This window comes from Onychostruthus taczanowskii, unplaced genomic scaffold (assembly GCF_017590055.1).
Source record: "Onychostruthus taczanowskii isolate IOZ18803 unplaced genomic scaffold, ASM1759005v1 scaffold54, whole genome shotgun sequence".
NCBI classification, from domain to species: domain Eukaryota; kingdom Metazoa; phylum Chordata; class Aves; order Passeriformes; family Passeridae; genus Onychostruthus; species Onychostruthus taczanowskii.
This window is the reverse complement of record NW_024503013.1, coordinates 1,761,540-1,778,546: the sequence shown is the minus strand read 5'-3', so window position 1 is coordinate 1,778,546 and position 17,007 is coordinate 1,761,540. Positions and strand designations below refer to the sequence as shown.

The 17,007-nt window shown below is 46.0% G+C and overlaps 1 protein-coding gene across 1 annotated transcript in view; it reads right to left on the bottom strand.

The window, feature by feature from the left end:
* Positions 1-4,450: 4,450 nt before the first annotated feature.
* Positions 4,451-17,007, bottom strand: part of AMOTL1 (angiomotin like 1) — a 55,653-nt gene continuing 43,096 nt past the window's right edge. The window contains exons 9-13 of the mRNA XM_041417048.1: positions 13,501-13,691; positions 12,064-12,189; positions 10,599-10,825; positions 9,621-9,890; positions 4,451-8,685 (exon numbers count right to left, since the gene is read on the bottom strand). Coding sequence (XP_041272982.1) covers positions 8,582-8,685; positions 9,621-9,890; positions 10,599-10,825; positions 12,064-12,189; positions 13,501-13,691 — 918 coding nt within the window. The 3' untranslated portion in view covers positions 4,451-8,581. The remainder of the gene's footprint in view (positions 8,686-9,620; positions 9,891-10,598; positions 10,826-12,063; positions 12,190-13,500; positions 13,692-17,007) is intronic.

The following is a 17,007-nucleotide window of genomic DNA, read 5'->3' as shown; positions in this document are numbered from 1 at the left end:
ATATCCTGGACAACCTTAGAGTCAGCTATGTATTTTCCTGCCAAGTGCAGGGAGTCTGGTAGGATGAGCCACCCCTGGCAGCTGCAGGAACAGCGAATAACTGAGTGTTGGAGAATACCAGCTCCAAATCTGAGGTGGCAAGATGGGCATAGGAGGGGTGCTGTGATACTGAATGGCACCATTATGGACTAGCGCAGAAACTGCTCTTCCCAAGAAAAGAGATTTGTCAGGAAGCTGAAAACTCTCCACAAGTCTTCTTGGCCGATGCAGCAGAAACAGAGTGGAGACACTGGGGACAGTGGAGTGGGAGCATGAAGGACACAGTGGGACAAGCACTGGGTCTTCAGCAAAAGCAGCTTCCGGAAAGGGGGGAGTGAGTCCAGGGCCTGGTCCTTTTGGGATTTTTTCATCCAACATTCAGTAGGCCAATATTTCTGCCCTCTAACATCCCACGCTGCCCAACAAACAATGCACAGTGGTGTGTGTCCCTGCCAATTCTCCCTTTCTACGGCGCTCTGCTAAGGGAAAACTTTGATGCATCCAGCAAAATAGTCCACATAAATTACTTCAGTGATGGATGCAGACTCCGTGGTACTTTCCTGATGGTCCCCCACAAGGGACACATGGAGCTGCTGGGGTGAGGAGGAGATGGCCAAAGGGATTCCCAGCTGCTGGCCAGTGCCCAGGCGGTCCTGGGCTGCAGCACCATTCTGTGCCAGCTCTGCTGGGATCAGGAGGGACTAGCCATGGGTCATGGTTTTTGCATATGATGATACCACAGGGCTGCTGGGGCCTCTGGGACCCAGGGCATGCCCCACCAACAAATGCCTAGCACAGTGCAGCTCTGGAGCTGCTCCTGAAGGGGGCCTCGACATGGCTTTCCTCTCTCCAGCGAGCTGAGAGACAGCTCCTGCTTTCAGAAAAGTCTCTTCTACTTAGAACTTCAAGCATGTTTTTCACATGGGAGAAATCTTGCTGCTGGTAAAAGATCCAAGGAGAAAGCTGACATGTGTGAGGTGAAGGCTGTCGAGTGCTGGGAAATATTTGCTCTAAAGGGGTGTCTGAAATTCCTCTCTAAAGCTGAAATGAACCTGGTCTGTGGTAGCTGTTTTGGGTCCGAACAGTTCAACTGGATGATGCACAGAGAACTTTCACACCCAGGGGCTATGTAATAAACTAGTTTTCAAATGCAGGCCCAGTTCCCTTGATCACTCAATCCCTTTTTCTTGTGCAAGCTCAAAGCCTTGTGCATAGGTCGAGCTTTTTTACCTGGAAAGGTCTGCATTTGAACAGGCCTGGCCACAGCCAGGAGTCACTGGGGGATAACAGAAATATTTCCCTTAGCATGAAAGTCTAGCTCACTCTAGAATCAAATTCTTTGTACTCAAACTTTCTTCTGCCACTAGAGGTGACCAGATTTAATTTTCTCCTCCTTGTTCTCCTTCCTCTTCTCTTCTTAATTTTATTGTTCCCTGTAATGAACCAAATTTTTTATTGTGCTTATTCCTATTCCTGTTTATCTTATTTTCTTTTTCTGATTCGTATTCTTATTTTTTATTTATGGCCTTATAGGATGGTTTGGATTGCAATGGATTTTTGAAGGCCTTCTTGTCCAACCCCCATGCAATGACAGCAGACATCTTCAACTAGATCAAGTCCTTCCTAGTCTGGCTTAGTCTTATTCTGCTTGCTCTCTCTCTTCACCTACTACTGCTGCTACTATAATTACTGTAACTATAATACTGCTGGTATTAGCGTCATCATCCCATGCTGGACTCACCCTACAGACCAAAACCCCCATCCCAGAGCCTTCCCAGTTTCAGCACCAGGAAAGAGCAGGCAGGATGAGCCAGCAGAGGGAGTGGTTCCCACGCAGACGCCTTGTGCCAGGTGGCTGTGCCCAGGAGCTGGCCCATGACTGCTGGAGATTGGCACAGGAGTGGTGGATGGGGACAGGGATGTGCAGGCTGGTGCTGCAGTCCTGTTCGGGGTCGGGTGAGGCTTCAGAGCCCTGCAGGCAGAAGAGCCAGCACACACAGCCATCTGGGTAACACGATAAGGCACTCATGGCATCTGAAAAGAAAGGCTCAGCCATCTAAAAAAAGCCCTGGGGTGGGGATAAGGCATTATTTAACACCTTAACTGAAAGGGCTCTGACCTGTGCACCAGATTCAGGCTTGAGGAATGTGTACAATGATTTCATTTTAAAAGCAGAGGTGCATAGAGCTGGCATGCAGATAATAATAATCGCCAGCAAATATCCTTATTTACAGCTTGAGTATGATTTGGGGCTACCACACACAGCCCCACTGTGCAAGGCACTGTACAAGCATCTAGATGAGGGCAGCTCATACCTCTTAAGCTGTTCACTCCTAAAACTGAACAGTAAAACTGGTGGCACATGAGAACCCAACAGCCTGGGCTTTCACTGCCTGCTTCTGGCAGGGTTGAGCTGGAAAAAGGTGCTGGAGGCAGCAGAGTGAGAGGCTGCAGGAGAGCAGGGTAGGATGTGCACTGAGAGGATGAAAGCCAGAGCTACAAGAGGGATGCTACAAGAAAAAGCCAGAGAGGGAGTTTTTACAAGGACATGTAGTGATGGGACAAGGGGTAACAGTTTTAAAGAAGAAAAGTTTAGATTGGAGATAAGGAAGAAATTCTGCACTGTGAGGGTGGTGAGACAGTGGCACAGGCTGCCCAGAGAAGTTGCAGATGCCCTGTTCCTGGAAACCTTCAAGGCCAGGTTGGATGGGGCTTTGAGCAACTTAGTCTCACAGAAGGAGTCACTGCCCAGGGCAGGGGTCTTGGAACTACATGTGGTCTTTAAGGCTCCTTCTATGAATTCAGATGGGATTGACACCAAGCAGCAATTTTTTTGCACACCAAATTGCACTGCAGTTTTAATAGCAAGCCTACCAGAAAGGTTAATCTTAAAAATGCCCCAAGTAACTGGCCAAGCAAGAGGACCTCCACCTCCCCACACCTTACAACACCCTTCTCCCTCCTGGAGCTTCCTCCCAGCAGGATTTTTCCTACCTGGGCTGATCAAGGCCCAAACCAGGGACCAGCAGAGGGATGTCGGCTGCCATCACCATCCCCTCTTCTCATTCTGAGCCCAGCTGTCCTGGAGGAAGCTTCACATGCCTGGAGGGTCAGTGGTTGTCTAGCCTGCTTCTGTAGGGGACTGAGGGTGCTCCCAGGGCACCCAGGCACCAGGGGAGCCATGAACAAGGAGTCAAAGAGTCCACCAAGCAGCTGGAGAGGCCACCACAATGGTCAGGCCAGGTAGTACGGCCTGCTGCTATCGTCCAACTTTTAGCTTGCCAAAAGCTCCATCGCTGCCTCGTTATGTGGCACCAGGAAAAAAAGGTCCCTTTCAGCACCAAACTTTGCTGCAGGTTTTCAGCCTTTCACAGGATGGGGGCCAACACAGACCTGGTTCTCTTCTCTTAATTGCTGTCCTGCTTTGTGTCAGACCGCAGGGCACTGGCACAGGACTGAGTTCTGGACTGCAGCAGGGCCATGCAGGGTTACTCTGGAAAATATGCACACTGATATTTTGTTCATCTAAAGCTGAAGTGCTCGGTATGAAAGAAAATAGCTTGTGGTCTTCATACCTCGAGTCAATGAATTCCTGGGCCTTTTATAGCTCAGGAATGCTGGGCACTTGTGTTTGGTTTTACAAGGCTTCGAAGCCGCAGCTTAAGGTCTGGATGAACATTAATCACAGCGGCACAATGACAGCTGCTGGTGTTTTTACCCCTCTCTCAGGTGGACTGCACTGTGGACATTGTGCCCTGTTTTCCCCACTTGCTGTGGTTTGCAGAGCAGGGGTCACTACCTTCAGGCTGACTTAGCTGACCCAGAGTGCTCGAGGAACACAGCGGGGTGCTCAAGACCAGCCCGGTTTGTTGGATTGCATCCAGACCCCAGACTGGGGATCCTGATGACAAGCAGGATCCTGGCAGCATCCTTCCTGCCAGAGTGAGATCTGAACTTTTGGTGTTTCACTGCAATGTACTTTAAGTCCAGACCCAGAGGGTATTTAAAGATGTCTGAAATCACAGCTTTTCCCCAAGAATGCACCTCACTGCTGTTTGTATGTTTGCCCCTCTCAAACTTTGGGAGGAGAAAAGCCCTGAAAATGATAACAAACCAGCATAGAAGAGATGACACAGCTGCACGGTGCACTGAATCCAAGTGACTCCTGAAAAGGTCTTGTTATTTTGGATGGGACTAGATTTTTGAATGCTTCTAAATTAGCAGTCTTGCTAATATTTTTAGCTCTTCTGAGCTCTTTCTTTACATGATGCAGGTCTGTTACTTACTTTTGGAATAATGGACTTTAATGTTTAAACAAACTGACTCTGGAAGTTTGCTTCTTTGCATATTTATTCCTGACATTAATATGCAAAATATATTTCACCTGCAGACAATGTTACTGTGACATTTTGTTTTTTGGCCAGAGTGTCTGTGGTGAAGACCCAACCCAAAAGTGGAATAAGCCCCCTCCTTGTTATACCTGAACACAGCTGGCCATGAGGCGTTTCCCATCCTAATATTGGTTTGGCCTCTGTTAGTTTCCTTTTCTTCCATGGCTTTGAAAAACAAGATATATGCCAAATTTTACTGTGAAAACTTGACTTGAAGGAAGTAAAAAAGCCACAGTCCCCGCAATCACCAAACTTTTGTTCTTGGCACAAAAAATACTGCCAGCTGCCATATCTTGAAGATGGAGTGATCAAATGGGTCAGGCCGACCTGTGCTTGCATGAGGAACATGCAGTGCTGGGATCTGGGTCAAGCAAACTTCTCCTCACTCTCCTGCAACCCCCTGGATCTTTGCTGACACACTCCTGCTCAGGACAGATTAGTTCTTTTAGTATGTGCAAGGATCTGGGGAGATAAGGTTGGGACAGGCAGAGAATTCACAGGAGAGAGAGGCCCTTAGTGGCATTCATGCCTTTCATGCCTGCAGCTCCCTGGGACCTGATTCAGGAAATTTTTAACAGACACTTTCAAGAGCATGTGAGAGCCTGCTGAGCAAACCTTCCTAACTCAGAGCCAGGCTCTTGGCTCACTTTTGCTCCCTTCCCCCCATTTATTTCAGTTGCATAAACAAACATAGGAACAATATTTCCACCAAGCTGGAGCATTTCCCTTGCCAGCACTATGGCATGAAATGGGATCTGATCTTTATTCCTTACTGAGCACAGTATATAATTCAAGAACATCTACATATAAAAGATATTTAGGTACCTCACTCACACTGATCCAACATCTGTCAAATAAAGAAGCCCCAGACCCGCAAGAAAAAAAAAAATCAGTGGGAGTTCTATGCTTAGTAGGAACATAGGGCTAAAAAAATATTCATATCTTCACCAAAGTATCTCATTAAGTTTCCCCTCTCATTTCCTTCCAGTGAAGACAATCTCACTAAAATCATATCTCTTCTTGATCACCTCTAAAATCATGATCTTCTTGCTTGGGCAAGTGCCCAGTTTGATCCTCTGCCTTGAGGAGGATTTCATCCCGCATACACTTACTGGTGTCACCTGCTGTGGGGCCTTTCATTAACACCTGTGAAAAATGGAGAAGATGCAACCTTAAAAGTCCCTGAAGTATCCCCTCTTAGTCTTAGCACATTGTTTGCAAAAAAATCCTAAAGTTTTTTTTAAAGTCCTTTCTTCCAGAGGACTGAATGTATTCACACTGGAAAAGTGAGAAAATAAACATGTTTATACATTTATTATCTACAATAGTAAGGCACAAATTTAAACAGCAAAGAATAAGAAATCTTTGGCTGACCAACAATATCAACATTTGCTGGGGGTGACACATAACATCCTTCATTTCCCCCTCTATGTACAAATAACCCTCCAGCTGTAAAACACTGTACACAAACATCTCTATACAACCAACAACAATAAAAAATGACAGTATTTTACAACTAGTTACCACTGACATCACCTGGAATGGCTACAGCACAGTTTCCCAAAAACACAAAACAGTTCAAAGAGCTGGGAAAGCCAGCACAAACGGAGCTGGGCCGCTCTGCTCAGCGGGGCTGACATATGGCAGTAGTACTCCATTCAAGTCCCGCTAGTGCTTGGGCTGGAAGGAGACACCACTCCTCCAGACCTTCCCTCCAGGAAAACTAACATCTCTTGAGTTCAGCACAATTGGTGAGAATTTGGTTTATTTGAGCTGTTGCCTACAACGAGAGTTACCCACACACTGTCTCTAACAATTTCTGATATGTGACCATGAATCTGGGGCAGTATCAAGTGTAAAGCCAGCTTTGGATAGCAGAAACTGGGGAGACTGTGATCTCCCCAAGGAGGAGTGCTGTGCTCTAGCTGACTTGGAGAAATCGAGCTGAACCACTACCAAACATAACTGAGAGCTGATCCATGCTGATCCAGCACTGTTTCTCCTGGATGCCTCACTGTCTGCCTGCACACAACTTACTGAAGAGTTCCAGCAAAAGAAATATTACAGCTGGTAACAAAATGCCTAGCGACTTCCAAACACCTGGGCATCCTTATTTCTTAGATAAAAAGTGATGCAATTAAAAATTCAGCAACATTTTACTTGTATTCCCTTGATTTGTCTTTCTCCTGCCCCATTCCTACCACAGACGCTTGAGGAAGGGCCACAAAAGTGGGTCAGTGGTGATGTCACACGCGGTCCCGGCTTTTATGCAAACAATTACAACGTTTAAATTAACTTTAAAGAAAAAAAAAAATATCTTACACGGCATATATTAAGCTGCATAACATTTCTAAGGGTTTTACACCTTTGGTTTCACAACGCAAAGCTGCTAATACTTGAAACACACAGTTTGCTTCCTGCACAACCTACCTACCACTACTTTGTTTAACAAGTGCGAAACTCAGAAAGAGGGTGACAAGAACATACATCTAATTCTAGGTACACGCAAAAATAAGTGCATAGCTTTAACATAGCAATTTTGCTCTTTTTAAAAATAAAAGGTATCAGCCAGGCAGTAATGAGCACAAGGCTCTGGCCTGTGAAGGCTTTGAGTTCACAAGGACTTCAGTTTTTGGCGAAAGCAGAGTTTAAAATGCCTGGTGTTCTCAACAGTCAAGGGCTCTGATTTGTCACCTGTGGGAAGGGGTGACCTCGAGCCAGCCCTGAGTGCACGATTACTTCTAGCACCCATCACTTTTCCACTCTGGGCAGCTTCACATTAGATCCCATCGCTCCTTTTCCAAAAGCCAAGCTCTCCTTAAAGTGCACCACAAGGCTCAGGAACTGCAAAGCCAACACAGAAATGCCTCACAGAGGAAAATTTCCCCATCAGCATGTGCAGTGCACGGTAAGCCACGAGTAACATAGTGGGTGAGCTGGCTGCCTGTTACTGAATTCAGAGACAAAGCTGAAAATAAGAAATGTTCCACCCTGGGTAAAATAAGGTAAAGAAACCGCAGCTCAGCACAGAAAACACACGATGCTCACGTACTGCTCTGCAGTTAAACCCTTCCCTGCCTGCTCCTGCACTCCTTAATGTCTTGCCCCACATCAGCTTGAACAGCAGGTTTGTATGCTCAAAGAAGCTAGGATTTGGCTATAAGAATTGAAAGTAAGGAAAGATCTCGTTCTTACCACAAATAAACTGATTCTTCAAATATGAACCAGTGCCCAGAAAGAGGTATCTTCTGATCTCACATACGAACCCAGCTTAACTCCTCTAAAAACAAACCCATGCAGCTCCCCTCTGAAGGAACTCTATAATGCACAGCCCTTTAGGGATCCTCCCCCAACTTTCCCTCCTGAAACTCTCCTGTGGTTACAACAGGGTTAGCTTCAGCAGGGCCCCCCTCCCCCTTCTACATTCATCCACCAGGAGAATTCCAGCCAACAACTGCTCCTATCAAAAAAAGAAGTCTCAGCAAGCTCTGAGGTTGCAAGACATGAATATTTGTACTGTAAATTCAGCTCCAAGAGAAACACTTGTCCAGCCAGGAAAGAGGCACCTGACCTGCCTGCCCAGGAAAGCCACACCAATGCCACTTCAAACAAATACTTACAAGAACCTGCCGTGTACATCTACAGACCAATTATTCACAAAAATTAAGAAGTGAAATTTTTGAGACTGAAACCTTTGAGAAATGCATTGATACTGAGGAAGATGCAAGTTTTTCCTGGATTATTCAGAAACTTTCTCTGGCCTCCAAAGAGACAGGATTTCACTCCCTGTCCTGGTTGCAGAGGCAGGAAAACAGAGCAGCAGCGTGCAACCAGCCTGTAACTTCACTACTTTCTCTGTATGTCAGAAAACACAGTTTCCTTTTTCCTCAACACTCCCCTTCTCATACCACTTTCCATTTTCAATGACCCTTTCTATTCAGAAAATGTCAGAAGTTCATTTCATCACTCCTCTTCAGTGCTCTTGACTTCTCGCCTGGTGAAAAGTCTCAACGTATCAGACTCTAGCTTCAATTTTGGAATAAACTTTGTCTTTTTTCAAACTCTCAGGGTTAGTTTTCAAGGTTGGCACACCGAGGACCATCTTGGGCCTGGCTGTACACACACAAAACCCCAGAGATGCTGTCCTCTGCTCAGATGAGGACTTCCATCATGTCTGTATCTGGAAACTCAGGCTTGTGGAGCAGACTGCTCACTCTGCCTTTGCTGTCAGGAAGCTTCCCGTGGCTGGAGTTCTCTGCAATGGAAAGAAGGGAAAGTTAGTCTTCAGTCCAAGTTGTTCAAAGCAAATACCAACTCATTCCTTGAAGGTGGGGCATGTATTACCTGTACATCCTACATACTGAAAGCCATATTTGTTCAGGACACTAAGAATGTGTGATGCTGAATTCCCTGCACAATGAGAGCAGGTGTGTAAGTGTGCACAGACCCTGAGATGGTATTTAAGAGATACACACCAAAGAGCCTCTTTAGCTAAATCCACAGAACAGTCTGGGTTGGAAGGAATGCTAAAGACCATATAGTTCTGTGATAGTCAGCCCTTTTAATGATACATAGCATGTTTTTAGAGGGAAAACTTGCTTTTGAGAGGAGATGAATGTGTAAGAAACAGGCTTTTTCAAAATAATGCGCATAAGTGTCTCCTTTGCTAGGGCTGCAAACCAGCAGTTTCCACCTTTCAAAAATAATTAAAATTGTACTTCTTCATCCCTCCTAAAAAAAAGATCTCCACTTTCTCCTTACTATTCTCCCCCAGCTCTCCTTTAAATTTTTTCCTTTAAAAATTAGGGAGAAAATGGTGTTTTAACCAACCACGGTTTCAGTTGAAAAAACAGAGAAGAGTTTGAGTATGTGAGCAGGTGTGGAGTGTTTTCAAGGTGTGAAATGCTACAATTTTATACGTAGCAGCATAAATATCTAGCCTGCCACAAACAAACGGAGCTTTACAGAAGCTGCCAAGCACAAAGCTCTGCAAAGCCACTCTGGGCAGCCTTAGAAAGTTCTCTCTCTACAATTTTAGTTTCCCTGGAGAAACCTCCACCATACCTTACAAACTGTGCCAGCATCACATACCCACACCTTGCCCCCATGAATACTGATGTGTCTCTGGGGATTGCTGATAGCCCCGGGGGCGCTGACATTTTGCACTGACGTGGATCTGGCAGAGCTCACCCAGTTTCTCGCTGGCCACTCGTGTCCCCAGGGGCCGCGGGGCTGGGCTGTGTGATGGGGTGGTAGCCAGGCGTCCCCGGCCGGGGAAGGAGGCGGTGGCAGGCCAGAAGAGCTCAGCGCTTTTGTCCGTCTGTGTGCTGCTGTCTTTGCTGCCTGTCTTTGCGTGGGAGGCTGCCGGCACCGGGACGGGCATGCAAGACAAGGAGGGCAGAGGCGGAGGCAGAGAGGGGCCTGATGGGTGGTCATGGTGCTCCTTTCCCAAGAGCAGCCCTGCAAACACATAGAGGTCAGTCATATCCCGGTCAAATGCATGTGCTGTTCCCTGTCCCACCCTGGAGCTACAAGATGCTGGGTATGGCTCCAGTCATTTCGTTTGGCTTAGCTTTTCCCCTTGATGCTGCTTTTGCTGGCATCCATATGGTACCTTCCTACAAAACAGCTTTTTGAAAGCAGCTTCTCCTTCCTGCCTCCCCTTCTGCACACCCATCCCAGTGGCACTTACTCCTGACACTGCCTTGCACACCTCCACCCCCCATTCTATGTGGTCCCAAACAACAGGCAGTCTTGTACTGATTTTCCCATTTATCTGTCACATCACATCATACTGTGCTAGCCAAAGAGATGCTCACCCTCTTGATTAACTTTATTCAGGCTTTATTTGTAGCCCAAATTTGTTATTTACTACCACAGAGTTACAAACATTATGGGCTTGTATGTGGGAGGTCTTCCCTCAACTATGGCTTTCTATAATCAGCGCAGAATGATTTAATATGATCAAAAATGTAATTAAGATACAATGCAAGGTTAAAAAATGACTGGTTTTTGACTAAAGCACAAGGACACATATTCTGTCCATGGAAATTGCTCTGGAAATGAGCTGTCAGGGCAATGTGTGCCAAGGCACTTTGGCTAAGCTCAAGCACAAGGATCAGCATGAAGTTATGGATGAACCAAATCTTAAGCAAAAGCAGAACTCACCTATGCTTCCCTTCCAGAGCTTTTCTTCCTTCCTCTCCTCAGCTATCTGGTTGCTGGTGAGCGAGGTCTGGAGCGAATGCGCGCCTGCAGCAGCAGCGATGGAGGGCACGGACCGCGCCGGTCGCAGGCTGGCGCTGTCAGCTTTGCCAGGGTCCTTCCGTGACCGCTGCTGAAGGACCTTGATCATGGCATCCTTCTCAATTATTTTGGCGTGGAGATTCTTTATTCTGCCAAAATATGAATGCTCTGCTTACAGGAATGGAAAAAACATTTGTATGGGCAGGTCTCCACACCTGGAGGCAGCAGGGAGGTCCCCAGGGAGATGTCCTGCTGCTCTGTCCTCCCTGCTTTTGGATACTTGGGCAAGCTCCTGGCAGTTGCTCCAAGGATAACCATGCACTTTAAAACAGACAGCATTTCTAGCTATTAAGCAAAAACTTTTCTGCAAGGTTAACTGAACCCATCTATGCTATGGTTTTACTAACCCAGCAGGAGCAGTGGGCAGTATCCTGACCAGGCTGCACATTGCTACCTTTACAATACAAACACAAGGGCAATTTTCACACCGGTAATACATTGGGGTCAAATGTGGAAACTATGCTTTGGCAGACTGAGTTAACCCCAGGATTCAGGTCTGTTGTCAGCTGGAGTAAAGACCTGCTGCAGTGAGTTCCATTTGGTTTCTCTAAGAGATGGTCTGGGCTCTTCCTTCTCCCTCACTGCTGCAAAAACAATCAGCACATGGTGTTCAGAGCTGACCAAAACTTGCTACTTCTCTCATACAGACCCTGAAGACTCTCAAATCACTAAAAAAATGGGATTATCTGAACTCTTCTCCAGAAATAATTAACACCAAATCATACTGAACAACTGCAAAACTATGTTTTTCAAAAATTTGTACACTTTCACAGTCAAATGACTAGCCTGACCGTGCTGTACAATATATAACACAATGCAGGACATTTTGTGAAGCAGTGAAAGCATTAGTTTTCATCATCACATGTTTAATGAGCAATTTAAACACAAGATGCTGATCTATATTTATGAAGGCAGTGGCAAAACTCCACTACTTCCTTGGAAGCAGGATTAGCTTGCATCTGTGAGTGAAAAACAAAACCCAAACCCAGTAAAAACAATCACTGGTATTTTCCGCAAGCAACAAATACACCTTTTTTATAAAAGTGTCTGCAAATTTGTGTCCTTGCATGCCAGACTACTTTTAATAGTAGAACAGCCTCTGCTTTGTAAAAACGTTGGGTTTGCCACAGAAGGCTTAACAGGAAGGTAGGGAGGAAGTTATGACAACAACTCTTTAATCCATTTGAATGCTGAAGAGCAAAACTAAGTCAAAATGAAGCCAAGCCCATCCTTTCCAGTCATGTAGGAAGGAACAGAAGGGCATCCTGGTTTATGTGAGCCCAGCCCCAACACCACAATAAGCAGGAATGGCAAGGCACATCCTTACGTGTACTCCATGTCCTGGCAGCGGCGGTTAGCTTGCACGATCTCCTCCTCCTCCTGCCAGCCCCGCACCTCCAGCGCCGTCTCGCCGTAGCTGCCATTGTGCGAGTGGCTCGGGGCCGAGGCGTCCCTGGCAAAGAGGTTCACCACGGTCAGTCAGTGACCTGAGACTGTGAGGGTGGCTTTTGCAAGTGAGACTGAAACTTGCAAAGAAAACCCCAAACCCATGTTCAAAGAGCAAGCCAGCGATGGCTGCCTGTCAAGCAGATGGCTACCTGGCATTGGGGCATCCTGTTGCAGACTACTCTTGGCTTGGACTGGATCATTAATGGTATTCATTTAAGTGGGTTAAAGGAACAGAGGGCATGCTGGAATCATGGGTGACCCACACAGGGATAACAGCCACCGAGAAGGAGAGGGTCAGACAGCAGAGGGACCCACTCACCAGATCCCAAGTCAACAAGACTACGTCATGAACCAGTAACAAAGCTCTACACTTTGGAAGTTGAAAAAAAATCACAGTAATTGCTGCCCAGGCTGGAGTGCGAAAGGAAAGTCCATCCTGAGTCACACATCTAAACACATTTCAAAGGGAAAACCCACTTTAGGATGTTTTCTGGGGATTTGGTTCCTAAGAAACTGGGTTGAGAAGTTAACTATCTCATCCTCCTGATCACTCAAAAGTGTCACTGCCTTTTGTGCTTTTGGTCACCACACTTTGATACAGACAAACTGGGGACAGATAGTCCAGACATGCGCAATGTGAATGGGAAAGGGTTGACACTGGGACATGTCAGGAATGGCTGAGGGGAGGAAGCTAGTTCAGACCAGGGACAATACAACAGGGAATATCTGTCTTCCAATATTTACAAGGCTGTTTAAACATCAATGGTGGTCAGTTGTTCATTCTGTATGCCTGGGAAGGACAAGAATCAATGCAGATAGTCGGCAGTGAAGAAGTTTAGCTTAGCTATCAGGAAAAACATTTTAGTTTGAAGATTAATGAAGTGGTGAAAAGGGTTATTTAGGCAATAAAATTACCCTTACTACAGGTTTTTAAAACTAGGTTAAACAACCTTGTTGCAGGCCACGGGATGGGTGCAGCCATATACCATGTCCCTGCTCACTCCACCAGGGTACTGGGAGGAGCTGCCTTACCTGTGCTGTGTAATTTGGCACCTTGAGACTGCCAGAGGACACTGCTTCAATCTGATGCCTAGATTTGATAAACTTTTGGGCCTGGTCAGAAGGATAAATTCTGTCTCAATCAACTATTCTGTTTCACTGGCATGACACCTAGGAGAAGTGCATTAACCCTGGCAGTGTGACTGAGCAGGGCAGGGCAAGTAACACCCAGCTTTAACAGAACACCCATTCTGTACTGTTTTGCCATGCATTCCATGGTGAACAGAGCTGCCTGCTTGCAGCAAGGCCATCTTACCTCTCCGTTGCAGCTGTGGCTGCAGCATTCATGGCAAAGTGCCGGATCGTACTCTCCTCCAGATACTTCTGCTCCCACTTGGTCATGTCAGCTTCCAAGGCCAGGATCCTCTCCTCCTTCTCCCGCACCAGCTCCATGAGGGCTGGGGCATTATGCTCCGGAAGGCTGCTTGCCTGGTAGCTGCCCTGCCTCTGCCAGTGGAAACAGTGACAGATATTCATGCCCTGCTGAGCATGGCATGCTGACCCTTTTTTCCTCAGTTTTCTGGCACATACAAAGACATCTCCATGTCTTTTGACAGAAACAGGTGGAAATCCCAGGCTAAACCCCTTAGCTTGCAGGAGAACAGGCACGTTGACCATATATGCAACCCTAGCACATGCTTCCCCAGACCATGCTGAGAGAAGCAGGGATTTGGCTGCTACCCTGGATGTGCAGAGATTTCCTGGGATACCCCAAGACAAGGGAAAAAGTAGGAAAAAAAAATTGGTAGGAAAAGAAGCAATGAAGTTTACTCTTCTTGCTGGGACTTCATGCCCATGGCTGGGCAGTGCTAAGTATGGACAGGCTTATTACCAGAGGGTTTATATATTAAAGCTGAAAAAATGCACCTTGTGACCCAGTTACATGTACCCTGTTTAAAGCAGCAGCTGGGAAAATATCCCAGCCATGAATTTAAGCTTGTCCCTTCTGGCACATTAGTTCTCTTGTGCCCTCAGGGGATGATTTCCATGGTGCAACAGCTAACTTTCTAACTAGAGGGGCAGAAGATTCCCAGGCACCTGTGGGGTGGCTCCCATGGGATGCTGACGAGCAGCAATGGGTGAATAACTCTTTCCATCTATGCTGCAAGAAAAGTGCTTGTCCAGGCCAGATTTATTCCACCCAGTTACAGCACTTAATTAAGTCACCTAAGCAGCATGAGTAGCTACCCTGAGCTCGTCTCACTGCTGATAGAGTGGAGGCAGAGGGAGATCCAGTCCTTGACTCAGCAGAAGGATGAGTGCACAATGTGCATGAAGCTCTGGAAGAACTCAGTAGAAATAAATTTATTTTTAAATAAACAATGCAAGAGATTTGTTATACTCCATGGTGAACAGTATTGTGCTGAAGAGGAAACCATGTCTCAGGAGCACTGGGTTCTCATTCATGCTGCATCTTGAAGTTCACTGGCAAAGCTGTACCATTGAAACTAGAGATACCAGGGAAAAGCTGCAGCCTTTGCCTCTGGTGCCGTAACAACATGTTTGGAAGATGCTTTCTGGAAATGCAGTATGGAGCAGCCCTTGGAAACAATGGCTGTGACTCTTCTTCTGCAAAAAGTATTGTCAAACCTCTGTCAGGAACACAGTATTTTGGAAGTGTGGTCCTGATCTACAACTGGTATCTTGGGACATCACAGGAGCTGGTCATCTTCTGAGTCAAAACATCTGCCAGCCCTGCACACTGAGCATGCAGTGCTGACTGAAAATGTTTATTGGTCCCAATTTGTGAGTCAGTGATAAGGAAGATTTGCCATTTTGGACTCAGCTACCAGCAAGCCAGGGACAGAAGAGATTCTGGCTCACTGTCTCTGTGTGCTAGGTCCCTTCTGCTCACTCTGGTAAAAATGAGAAAAGAAAATCACCTTTTTTTCTCTGCAATGAGAAAATGTTTCAGTAGCTATAACTTTGATTACTCAAAGAAGACAGCTCTGAAGCAAAAAAAGAGTATTTTGGGGTATTTTGATGTAAAAAGATTCTCTGCAACATTGTGGCTCATAAACAAACAGTATAAATAAAAATAGTAAAAATACCCCAAAGTTTTCTCCCAAAGTTTATAGGCAAGACAAGAAGTTAAGAGTATCTTTCCTCTTAAAACTGGCTAGATGGAATGGGTGTAGGCATTTGAAAATTATGTCAACCCAACAGCAATTGCTAATTACAGTACCAAAAATTTTTTAAAAATAAACAATCTGTAAATTACAGAAAAAATTTTTGCCAAAATGAACAGACATAGCCTGAACTTGCAAGAAAAGGATTTCAGCAACAGTCCATCTCTGTTACTTAATATATCAATTTGTCTCTGTACCCCAGACTTAGTTCTAGATTTACATTCACTTGAATTTTAATTGGATTTTTCTCAGATGTTCTTTTCTCAAACGGCATTAGCATGTTATATTCTATGCAATTCCTTTGTTAAACTGGAAGGGAGCTGTCTAAAGGGGAACTGAGAATACTTCAACACCAAGCCTGTGGTGGACTGGGCAAGAAAGACTTAAAACACTTCTATGGAAGCAAGAAAGAGTAGAGATGAATGAGAAGGGTCTGCAGGGAGCAGGAGCAGAGTGATACCTTGGGCAGGGTGCTGGGGGACCTGCCCTGCCCTGGGGCTGCCAGAAGGAAGGGGATGCTCTCAAGTCTGGCCACTTCATGACTCTGCAAACCCTGACACTGACCCTGACCGTGGAGCTATTTCCCAATGGCATCCTGCCAGGAGGATCAGCCCCTCTGCTTTCTGGCAGCACAAGCTCTGTGTAACAGCTGCTCTGGTGTCCACTAATGGCTTATAAATAAGGAAAGGTTATAGCAGCAGATGCGTGCGATGACAGATACGGGTGAGCGCCTCAAGAGTTCCAAGAGCATCATGCTTTGCTTATGTTGCTGCTTTTTCCCCAAGCTGTAGTTTGATACATTTAGCATATCTGCTCACTCTCCTCCAGGGTCAATAGCCATGTATTTGGCATTTGGTGCAGGCTGCAGCCTGGAAATTCTCCCTGCAACATCCTCATTTTTTTTTTTTTCCTTTTCAAGGTGACTGGACTTTGTGACTTAGGGATGAAGGTGTTATAACACAGGAGTAACTGTGCATAAAATACAAGCATAGCAATACCCCTCTAAGGACACAGGGCTGCCGAAAAACAAGGGGACACATACAGAAATTCAAAGCTATACTCCTAGCCCATTGTGGACTGGACTGATATATAAATAATTTATTGTCTGAAGATGATATCACTTGGCTCCAGATCTGTCATGGGTTGAAGATTCTGTGAACCACATACATCAAGCTTTGCATAGAACAAATATGGGCCTAGATCTTGCTCCTACCAGATCCCACATCATCCCACTTGGCGTTTTCAATGAAACGTCAGCTAGAATTTTTGGGGTGAATATCACACGTACCACATCTTTTCTCTCCTCCTGTTGTGTAGAGCTGGTTTTTGCACAATCTGTCATTGCTAGAGAGAGAAACATGGAAGGACATTTTCCCCTGCCTGCCCTTGGGCAAGGAAGCCAGGACATCTCATCCCAGCAGCAGGCAGGGCTCAACTGTATCCAGAGCCCCACAGCAGAATGGCCCCATCCTCTGCTGAAGATCAGGAATAAGAATCACAGAGTGATTTGGGTTGCAAGGGACCTTCAAAGATCATCTAAATCCAACCCTCCTGTCATGGGCAAGGAAAACTTCATGAGTTCAAAGCCCCATCCAACATTATCATGAACACTTCCAGTGATCAGTGACCCTATC